Source organism: Piliocolobus tephrosceles, chromosome 18, assembly GCF_002776525.5.
Source record: "Piliocolobus tephrosceles isolate RC106 chromosome 18, ASM277652v3, whole genome shotgun sequence".
Classification (NCBI taxonomy): Eukaryota; Metazoa; Chordata; class Mammalia; order Primates; family Cercopithecidae; genus Piliocolobus; species Piliocolobus tephrosceles.
Genome location: NC_045451.1, coordinates 46999358 through 47011052, shown reverse-complemented (window position 1 = coordinate 47011052; position 11695 = coordinate 46999358). Strand labels below are relative to the sequence as shown.

Sequence of the window (11695 nt, the reverse complement as noted above, 5' to 3'; positions counted from 1 at the left end):
TCGTGCCACTGCACACCAGCCTGGGTGACAGAGTGAGACTCTGTCTCAAAATAAATAAATAAACAAACAAATAAATAAATAATAATATTTGGAGCAAATTCCAGGAAGTTGGACAGAATAGGATAAGAGAAATAGCACATCACCTTTGGTGCCTGAGTATGTGGGGTGAACATGGGTTTTGGTCAGAAGAAGGAATATGTTGGATGATATGGCAAGGGTATGTACCTTATATTTGGTGGACATGGCAAAGCAGCAAATATTTATAAAATAGCATGATTACATAATCAAATTCATATTAAGACTCTGGCAGCAATCTGAAAGATGCATTGGAATAAGAGGAGAGATAGGAGACAAGGACTAAAAAGCTATTACAAGAAAGACAGCAAAGACCAGAATTGAAACAGCAGTAAGAAAAAAAAGATAAATTTGAGCTATTTCAAATGATGCTTCAATAGGACCACAGTTAAAGAATGGCCAATTTTTCTGGTCCCTTACACTGCCCTAAAATTTCTACTTAGTCTTGACAGTGTGAGGCAAAAAGGAAAGTTAAGAAAGTAAGATAATTATTCCATTTTAATAATTCGTAATAATAACAATTTATGACTAATAATAAAATTTAAGATGGGGGAAGGTAGTCGAATTGGATTTGGCTGTGTGAATGTTGAGACATTGGTGAATTGTCCAGAACAGATGCTCACACATGTTGGATATTAAGATTTAGAGCTTGGTAGACAAGTCAGGGTTGGAAGTACAAATTTGGGGATAGTTGATGCATAAGTGGAAGAATGAAATCACTGCCAGAGAAGGAATATGTATGGAGAAGAGAGGAGTGTTGAAGATGACCTCAGAAGGAAGTAAGCAGAAAAGAGGAGGCAGCAGCAGTAGGGCAAAGGTGTGGATGGAGAGGTAGAGGAAAAATAGTGCCCTAGAATCTAAAAAAAATAGACAAGCTATCAACAGTGATAAATGCTAAAATGCAGGAAGGCTAAGGATTGAGAAGTCATTATGTTCAAGGATTCAACTTTAGTGGAATGGTAACAGGAAAGTGGATTGCCTCAGGTTGAACAGTAAATGAGAAGTGAGTTTGTATCCTTCTTCCAATACTTCCATAATTTCCAAAAATCATACTTTGTGTGAGAGTAAATTATAGCCCTAAGAGTGTTCAATATACTCTGTAAAGAGATGGAAATGTACAATATAACTAGAATGTGCAAAATGTGATAACTCTGGCTCTTGAAGAGGTAAGCTTCAGCTGTCTAAAATGCCACTAGAATGAACATCTCATTTCCTCAACAGCAATGTCCAAAATGCATTTTTGTTTTTAATGTTTTTAAATACTGTACTTAATGCATGAGCACCAACAGTAGAAAGAAGAGAAAACCACCATAGCCAGTGGGAGATATATCCAGAATCTGCAAATCAAAGGATAAAAACTGCAATACTCAAAAGATTATAAGAAAATCGTATTTTATCTTTAATGTTTATTTTTCACAGTATTAAATTAAATAGCACTCTTACATTGATCTTAACACTAGTGTTCTTTAATTCATTTACTAAAAAACAAACAAAACAGGGTTTCTGTTCCTGTTTTGATCTTAGAAGTAGATAAGGACAGCAATTATATTAAACTGAACTCCAATTCAAATCACTGTCAAATACTTTTTGGTATTCCAAATCTGGTAAATATGGGCCAGGCATGGTGGCTCACACCTGTAATCCCAACACTTTGGGAGGCCGAGGCAGACAGATTGCTGAGCCCAGAAGCTTGATACCAGCCAGGGCAACATGGTGAGAACCCATCTCTACAAAAAAAAAAAAAAAAAAAAAAATTACAAAAATTAGCCAGGCTTGGGGATGTGCACCTGTTATCCCAGCTACTCAGGAGTTGAGACAGGAGGATCAATTGAGCGGACTGACAGAGTAAGACTGTGTCTGTAAAATAAAAAAATAAAAAATAAGTCCATTAAAGTCACTCAATGAGGCCCTGGCTGGTGCATTAGAGTGGAAATCCCAATATATACTATAAAGTCTATAAGGATAAACGTAGAAAATTTTTTATCAGATTTAGTATCTGCTGTAGCCAAAGAATGGTACCTGTAGACATTTACTCATAATTGTTTAATGGATGGATCAGCATCCACATCTGTCTGACCCTAAAGCCTGTACTCTGTCTACCATATCACAGTTTCCTAAACTAACTGATACTAAGAATCATCTGGGGTATTTGCTAAAAAATAGATAGAACCCTCCCCCCAGGTGTTCTGATTGAAGACATAGAAATGTTTATTTTTAATAATGACCCTAAATTGTTCTTATATTTGGGCATATCCAAACCTGCAGAAATATTCCTTCTTCTAGCCTCCACATTCTCCCCACCGACTCAGTACCCCTTCCCACAAATAACAATACACATTTATCGACCACTGTTCTAAATGTATTGATTCACTTGATGCTTACAACAATGTTATGAGGTAGACACAATAATCATTCTTATTTTTCAGAAGAAGAAACTGAGGTATACAGAGTTTAAGAAACTTGTACAAGGTCACAGAGCTCAGAATTAAGAGAGCAGAGATTTGAACCAGGCTTTCTCCAGAACCTGAACTTTTAAACACTATATTACTCTGTCCATACTCACTTGCCCCTTCCTCCCCAAGGTGCTAGCCCCAAAAGTTCCCTTTGGATAATCATTTCCAAAAACCAGTAATGAAAGTCAATTTATTGTCTATATACTTGATTACAAATTTCAAACTGGTAAACTATAAATAAAGGAAGTTTCACAAGAAGGTATTCAACTGGATATTTTAAATATAAGAAGTAGCCATTTACAAGAAAAGTATGACATGCAGCAGTATAATCCCAGTCATAAAAACATAATATATAAAATAATTTTAAAAAGCTACACATATCCAGAAAGATAAGCAAATTATATTGTACCACCTGAAAGATATTTAAAAATAAAAGTATATTTGGCATTTAGGAGGCTTTAAGGTAATTTGGGGGAATATATAAATTAGTTATTCATTTACCACTATGTTGCCAAGCAAGATTAAAAGAAATAAATTTCTTATTAGACAATGTCAAACAGAAACCCAATGAGTATTCAATAAATTCATTGTCTATCAAGAATTCAATTAAAATCTAAATCTCCTTTTAATAATGATAGCTACAACAAAAGAACTTAGGCAAATAATACAAGCTCAAGGCAACCAGATTGGATTTTTAAACATATCCACAGATTAGATTTTTAAACATATCCACCTTATCACATATAATAGGTATAATGAAATGAGGTGAGTGTCTTTTATCACTTAATTCCTACAGCTTTTTTTTTTTAATGCTTTCTCTCCAAATGCTCAAGTTTCCTACCCACAAAACTACGAGAACATGTGTTTTTCTTTTTATTACTCATACTCCACGCATTTAGGCATTGCCTTTTTTTTTAAGTTCTTAGAATGTATCTATGTATCATTGTTGAATTATCCCTAAGACAGAACAGAATCCCAGTGGAAGATCTTTCTGAAGTGACTGACAGAATTAAGAGCTGCGGTGGGACCCTGTCAAATGATTTATCACTGTGGTTAACCTGAAAAAAGTAAAACAATAAAGAGCCTACCTGAAGCTTTAACTCTGTTCTATACTTGATAAACACAAGAATAAATGTCAGGAGAAACCTCAAAGGCTTTCTTTGACATTAGCAGCAAACAGAAACAACTTAGTAACTAAGGCCTTTGTTTACTGTTTTGGATACTACAAATAAGCACTGTCATGCTCTGTTAATACATCCTATTATCTGTCTCTGAAAAATACAACTGCTAAATTAGTGACATCATGGAAGAGCCATAGAATACAATAGTACAGTGACTATTCTTGATATCCTGTAATTGATGATGTGGTAGCTTACAGTCACTGGCCAGTGCTGGAGGCTCAAGGTTGTTTATACCTCTACCATCCCTGTGTTTTCTCAGGACCTCAGAAATCTCACTACAAACCCTCCAACCACTAGTCCCAATATGTGTGTTTTGCTTCCTGCCCGCACATCTCCACTTTGCAACTTACTGCCACTATGGTAATAAAGGCTTAGCATCAGTTCCTTTCTCACTCATTCTTACTCTCCCTGCTTCTCCCTGCAAGTGGTCCCATGGCATACTATGCGTCTTATCCTCTAGAATTGTAATAAAAAACTCTTCTTGTAAAGGCAATGGCCTCTGTGTGTGTCATCTTACCATAACTGATAAAAACAAATCCTGGGTTCATATTAAAATAGTCTAAGCATATTATTAAAAATGTTCCTACACATATACTCCATTTCTTTGAATGCTTCAAATACTCTCACTAGTTTTTGCATCAATACTTCATCTTGCATATATGTATTATATATTCATTCATTTATTCATCAACATATCTACACAATGCTAGGCCATACAGGAGAGACAACAATGGAAGACAAAACCCTTCCCCTCATGGAATTGATACTCTAGGAATTACAGTGATGAGTGATGTGAAAGGGCATATATTTTACTTCATTTGAATCCCTACTTTTCTTCTGTGCTTCACATATGCCAATATTTCATAATATTTGCTGAATGAGAAAATGATTTGGCCAGGTGTGGTGTCTCACGTCTGTAATCCCAGCACTTTGGGAGGCTGAGACGGGAGGATCACTTGAGCCCAGGAGTTTAAGACCATCCTGGGCAATATATTGAGACCTCATCTCTGTGGAAAAAAAAAAAAAATGTCTATAAAAAATAAAAAGAAAAGAAAATGATTCCTTTCCTTTGTGCATCAGAAGCCATTTTCTCTATCCTTTATTATTGAATAGTTGTTTACAGTTAAGAGACTTTCAATGGGCTTATCTCACTTGATAAATACCGTAAAGCAGACCGATGTTGCATGATACAGTAATTCAAGCAGTTGGACTTCACTGAATGAGCAACCTTACTCACTGATCACTGGTAATGCCTGGAGCTGACATTATTTCACACCTGTCATACATATCATTAAAAAAACAGAAACAAAAATTAAGAACATCTGAAGGAGGAGAAAAACAAAAATTATACTTCTCTACCCTTGATTCAATAATTTAGCAAATATTTTCATATTAAAGCAGACTGGATATGTGTGAGATTGGGGATGGGGGATGATGGAGGGAATTATTTCAAGGGCACTGATATAATCGATAGCACTGAAAGTTAAATAAGTCATGGAAATTGTTGGCTAAGGCCGTTAAGGGGCTCTAAGGAGGCCCTAAGGCCCTACAGCCCTACAGGGTAATCAGTTGCTATCTCAGTGGGAACTTAAACTATGTCCCAGAAATTAGCTCTAAATCTCTAGTCTACATCTCTTGCAAGTAATTAATTATTAATATTTTATATTTTAAACACATGTAACATCTTATAACGAAGGACAGGAGTCTGGATTTTTTCTCAGTGTCTCACTTTCTTACCTATACAAGGGAATCAGATTACCTATCAAAGCAGATATTACTGTTGCAAACTCAACATTCATCTATTTATCTCCCTTTTCTGCCTTTTTAACACAGCCCTAATTTCATGTATTCTCCCCCGAGTGTCTGTGTCCTTTAGGAGAGGCTGGCCTTCTCCTTAGCCCTAGGATATAAATTTCAATTGTCCTAATCCCATCATGGAGGCCTTACCTCCCTTATCAGTGATAGACATAAGCACTCAAAGCAATTTCAGTTAATAAGACATGACAGAGAAATCTGCTGGGGGAAAAAGAGTTTCCTTAATCTTTTAAAGGGGCAGAAGATAAAGGTGTTCCCCTTTTTGGTCTCTGAACATTATCTGTAATCTGGAACTGAGGGAATCATTTTAGGACCATAAAACAAGCCAGACGGGGGAACAACACACGTAAAGATGGCAGAGCCAAAAGAAGGAAGAAACCTGTGTCCTTGACAATATTGTCCAGACGCAGAAGTAACCAACCCTGGGAATGATTTTATCTCCATGCATCTAGCTATTAGGATTTGTTTTTAAAAGGCTTAAACAATAAGGACATCTAGTAAGGTTCCTGTTACTGCAGCCAAAAGCATTTCAACTGATATGCCTTCTCTCTTTCAATAGTTTCACTCTTACATAGTAGGTTTCTCAATATAACAAGGTGTGTTAGGTTAGATGCAAAGATAACTGCCAAAATTTCCTCCTATGATCAAGCCGCGTAATGTCTATTTCCCTTTTCCACCATTCTAGTCCTTCTGTCATGGAATACTGCAGAAGAATATAATGCCAGTTCCAGACTCAGGCTTTAAGAGAATTAGCATCTTTCCTCCTCCTTCACTCTTTTGGAAGCCAGTCATCATGTAAGAAAGCTTAGGCTAAACTCCTGAATGGAGAGAGGCCTTGTGGAGAAGAATCAAGTAACTTCAGCCAAGAGGCAGCACCAAGACTTCAGCAATGTGAGTTAAGCCATCTTGGACCTTCCACCCCAGTTAAGTGAAGATAGCTGACACCTCATAAAGCAGAGACTAGACATCTCCGCTAAGCCCTTCCTGAATTCCTGGCAACAGACCTGTGAGCAATAAAATATCTGCTGTTTTTAGTCACTAAGTCTCGAAGTGGTTCATTATGAAGCAATTGATAATTTATAAGCAAATTAATATTATTTGTTTTTTGCTTTGTAATATTGCTGTAGTTATTTCACAATGATAAAGAATTATTTAGTGAGTCACTAATAGCTTTGAATGCTAACGAACATTTTTTCTCAAATATGTGTATTTTAACAGTCTTGGCTGACAAAGGAGAATTTGTTTCTATGTATGTATGTATCGCTTTGTTATTATCCTATGTACTTTTAAAAATATAACATTTTAAATATGTAACATTTAAACATGTAAAATGTAACATTTTAAAAATAAATACAAATAAATGGGAAACAATTTGCAACAAATGAGTTGCTATCCTTAATAAGCAAAAAATTATCACAAAGAAAAAAGAAAAATCTTACCCCCTTAATTTTTTAAATGGGAAAAGCCATCTCTGAAGAACCACAAATGGTCAATAAACATGAAGGGGGACCATCTTAAGCTCACAAAGTTGAAACATGAGGCATCATTTTTCGCTGATTAAATAACCACAGAAAAATTTAAGCAGTAAGACTTAATACCAGCAAACTTCCACTGAAGAATGGGAAGACCCTGAAATAGGCTCCTGGAGTCTATGACACCAGTCTCCTTGAACTATGGGGACGTGGGCGTCCCTGGTCACAAGTTGCCTGACTTTGGACAATGTCTATGGCTGTAAATTGGGGACTATACAGCCACACCACAAAGCTGTTGTAAGGCTCCAGTGATACTCATAGGCAAGAGCAATATAAGTGACTGTCAGTTTTTGTTCAGCCTATTTGCGTTTACTTTTGTCAGAGATCTCAGAAAAGAACTGGATCACAGGAAAATCAGAATTTTTGTTTTTTTTTTTTTGAGATGGGAGTCTCCCTCTGTCGTCCAGGCTGGAGTGCAGTGGCCAGGCTGGAGTGCAGTGGCATATCTCACCTCACTGCAAGCTCCGCCTCCCGGGTTCACTCCATTCTCCTGCCTCAGCCACCCGAGTAGCTGGGACTACAGGCGCCCAGCAGCACGCGCGGCTAATTTTTTGTATTTTTTAGTAGAGATGGGGTTTCACTGTGTTAGCCAGGATGGTCTCGATCTCCTGACCTCGTGATCCGCCCGCCTCGGCCTCCCGAAGTGTTGGGATTACAGGCGTGAGCCACCGTGCCCGGCCGAAAATCTGAATATTTTAATGGAAAATTGGGAGTGGGATTCGGGAATTACTTGACACCAACAATCGTGGGTGGCGCCGGGAGAAAGCCAGGGTGGCGAGGCCCAGGCGGGTTGCGGGGACCCCCGGGTGCCGCAGCTCACAAGGACTCCTACTCCTAGCGCACCCCCGCCTGGGCTTGGAGGTTCCGCCGGACTAGCGGCGGCCGGGAGAAGGCGGTGGGACCAGTTGATCCCGCGGCTCTGATTGGCTACCTGAGAGCAAGGGGCGGAGCGGCGAGGAACCCGGAGCGCACGAGAGCGGAACACTGAGTACGCGCACTTCCGGTCTTTGTGGCTGGCCGCTCCTGGGCTTCGCGGTGAGGGACTTGGGCCCCTAGGAAGAGGGAGGTGGGGTTAGGAGCGCGGGCCGGACAGTGGAGGAGCCCCGCTGCTCGGCCTGCCTATCCCCAGGTCGCGGCCCCTTGGCCCGCGCGGCGTCTCCAAGCGACTGGGGAACTCAGAGGAGGCCAGCACTCAAAACCCTGCTTTCCAAAGGAAAACGCAGTTCCCCTGACCCCGTGACTTGGCAAATGCTGCGGGTTTAACCAAGGATATAAAAATAGAAGTGCTAGTTAGTGCAGCCTAACTGGTTAATAAACCTTAAATTTGTAGGCTAAATATTCTATTAATCTCTAACATTAACTGTAGTGTGAGGAATGAATTTTACTCATCTGTCCTGACATACTAAGGGCATACACTCCTATCGATATCTCGCCATCCTAAAATCAGGTCAAGTTTGGTCTGTGTCACAACATTTAATACAATAACTATTTGTTACCATATTTTGCTTTTGAACATTTTTACTCCTGGGATATTCTAGGCTTTTTCAGAACTGATACTGATCTTTTTACTGCTTTTGTGTATGTGGTACCTATCATGTTTTTGAACACGTGGTAAGCATTTTACAGATACGTCTTTGTTCTTGGTCAATTCCTCAGTAGACTCATTTATTCATAAGCAAAAACCTTAACCTAATGCTCAGTAAGTGCCTCAGTATTTGTTGAAGTAAGTTGGTAAACACCAAATGTGATCAAATGACAAATACCCAATATTTACATCAACTCATGTTTAATGTGAACTTAAAAAAAAATGTTACTACTACCTTAAATGAAAATCAGCATTACTTGCTTTAGATAGAAAGTAACTAAAAATAAACGTTTAAAATCAGTATTACTAAATTCTGCCTAAATATTTTTACCCTTGGAAGTCTGATTCTGAAGCATATATTTCATTTAAAAGAGAGTTTTACAAGTTTTATTAATATATACATGTTAGAGATTTTTCTCCTTGATACAATCAGAATTAAAAGAGAATTGGAAATTTTCTCACTATGTGATTGATGTTAATGTTGCATACACATTCTTTGGCTTCTAAAATAGTTTTTTCTAACATTAGTGGTAGGAATTCTTCATAATGGGAGACACTGATTGAGGTTAATGATTTTTAGTTTATCATCTCGTTTTATTTAGTGATAGCCCCGAATCTGCTCCCTTTCAATATATTACTAAAGTTACTCATCTTTATTATTACAAGTTCTTAGAGATTTTACTGATTGCTGTAAGTTAACTGCTTTTATATCCTTCAGGAAAGAAGAGATTACTCACACTCCTTCTCAAGCACCGAACCCAGTTGTACTGAGCTTTTTGCTAAGCTGTTTCAGCCAAGAATGGCTGTGGAATCTGGAGCAATTTCAACCCTGATACCGCAGGATCCTCCAGAACAAGAACTAATACTAGTAAAAGTAGAAGATAACTTTTCCTGGGATGAGAAATTTAAGCAGAATGGGAGTACTCAACCCTGCCAAGAATTGTTTCGTCAGCAGTTCAGAAAGTTTTGCTACCAGGAGACACCTGGGCCCCGGGAGGCACTGAGCCAACTCCAGGAACTTTGCTATCAGTGGCTAATGCCAGAGTTGCACACAAAGGAGCAGATCTTGGAACTGCTGGTACTGGAGCAGTTCCTGAGCATTCTGCCTGAGGAGCTGCAGATCTGGGTTCAGCAACATAATCCAAAAAGCGGCGAGGAAGCTGTGACCCTGTTGGAGGATTTGGAGAGGGAGTTTGATGACCCAGGGCAGCAGGTGGGAACAGAGAAAAGTGATGTGTTGTGGGAAGAGGAATTTACAGCCTGGAGCATGTAATGGTATCGTAACAGTAGGATAAAAATTTTTATGTCTCTACTGAAGCCTAACCTGAAGTGACTAGTAGAGCCATACTTGTCTATACCCTTGAATGCTCTTTTCTCCCTAGAGATGTCATCATTGACTTCTTTGAGATTTTTACTAAGCAAGTTTTCCTAGGGATTTTCTCACAAAGCTAACCATATTTTCCTGATTTCAGGTCCCAGCTAGTCCACAGGAACCAGCAGTGCCATGGAAGGATTTAACATGTCTCAGAGCATCCCAAGAGTCACCAAACATCCACCTCCAGCCCTTAAAGACACAGCTGAAATCCTGGAAACCGTGCCTTTCCCCTAAAAGTGGTGAGGAATAGGAAATCATCTGGAAACTGTTGACACTTAGGTTTCTGTTTTTGAGAATGCAGAATTAATTGCACTTGATAAACTTGCCACATGTGAGCATCACCTTTATTATTCTAAACCAGAGGTGCTCACTTTAGCAGCTTTGTATTCACCCCTCATGAATTGCTGTGAGCCCTCCTGTGTCAGTTTCCCTGTTATTCATTCACTCATTTCATTATGTTGTAATTTTATAAAGCATCAATACATGTCTGGTACTGTGGTAGGCCCTGGGTTTAAAGAGGTTTCAGGTCTAGGTGGGTGATGGACAAGTAAAACGGCAGTTGCAATGTAGTAAATTATAGAATAAAAGTAGGCACTGGGTACTGTTGGAGCACATCTAAAGGCACCTAACCCAACCTTAGAGGATCAAGGAATACTTCCTGAAGGAAGAAAATCTAAGCTAAGACTTGAACTATGAGTAAGACAAAGCCAGGTAAATGGGTGGGAGGAGGAGTAGCCCAAGTAAAGGCCATACCATCCCAAAGGTGTGAGAATACAACCCATTCTGAAAATTGCAGGTAATTGAATTTGACTTGAATGGAGAATTGACAGGTGGTAAGAGAAGAACCAGAGAGGAAAATAGGATCCAGTCGTAAAGACCTGTATGTCGTGCTAATTTGTTTGTATAGTTTCTTAAGTGCAGTGGTGTGCCGTTGAAGGATTTTGGACAGGGAGTGACATAGTTTGATTTGTAGTTTAGAAGTTAGCTGCAAATGGAGAATCATGTGAGGAAAGAAAGAGTATGGTCCTATTAGAGACTGCTATAATCCAAGTGGCCACAGTGTATTCAATCAATATGTCTTCTGGTGAGCGGTGGAGAACATAAAAGCTGACTCCTGTTCATCAGCATTTAAATTGCTTTGCAACATCTGGTAATTATTAAAACTAGAGTGTGAGGGAGAGGAGTTGAGGATGATACTGAGGTTTCAGTCTTGAACAATCTGGTTAATGGTAGTACTGTTCATGTAAATGAGAAAACATAAGGAAAAACAAATACATCTGATGATTTGTTTAGGTTGGTACATTTGGTGCTTGTGAAATATTCAAAAGTAAAATGCCCATTTAGCATAAGACTTTAGAGCTTAATAAAATACGAATATAATTGGGGATCTGGGCAGGCATTAGTCAGACAATAGCCTACAATATAAGTTGTAATGGAAGCCAAGGGTAGAAGCTTTGTAGAGTAAGGATACATGAGAGTCCAAAACAGAATCTGGAGGAATGCTTGTGTTTGAGTGATTTACCCTAGAATCTAAGAAGGAATAGCCACAGAAATCAGGCTAATATCACTGGAAGAGAATGTCATCTAGAAGGAAGGTATGATCCTCAGTGTCAATGCTACAGAGAGGCTAAGTAATAATCTAGAAAGTACCCATTGGATTAAAGAGCTATGAAGTGACC

The 11695-nt window shown here is 38.7% G+C and overlaps 1 protein-coding gene across 1 annotated transcript in view; it reads left to right on the top strand.

The window, feature by feature from the left end:
* The first annotated feature begins 8018 nt into the window (after window positions 1-8018).
* ZNF397 (zinc finger protein 397) overlaps window positions 8019-11695 on the top strand; it is a 6712-nt gene continuing 3035 nt past the window's right edge. The window contains exons 1-3 of the mRNA XM_023207692.3: window positions 8019-8091; window positions 9360-9854; window positions 10114-10255. Coding sequence (XP_023063460.2) covers window positions 9441-9854; window positions 10114-10255 — 556 coding nt within the window. The 5' untranslated portion in view covers window positions 8019-8091; window positions 9360-9440. The remainder of the gene's footprint in view (window positions 8092-9359; window positions 9855-10113; window positions 10256-11695) is intronic.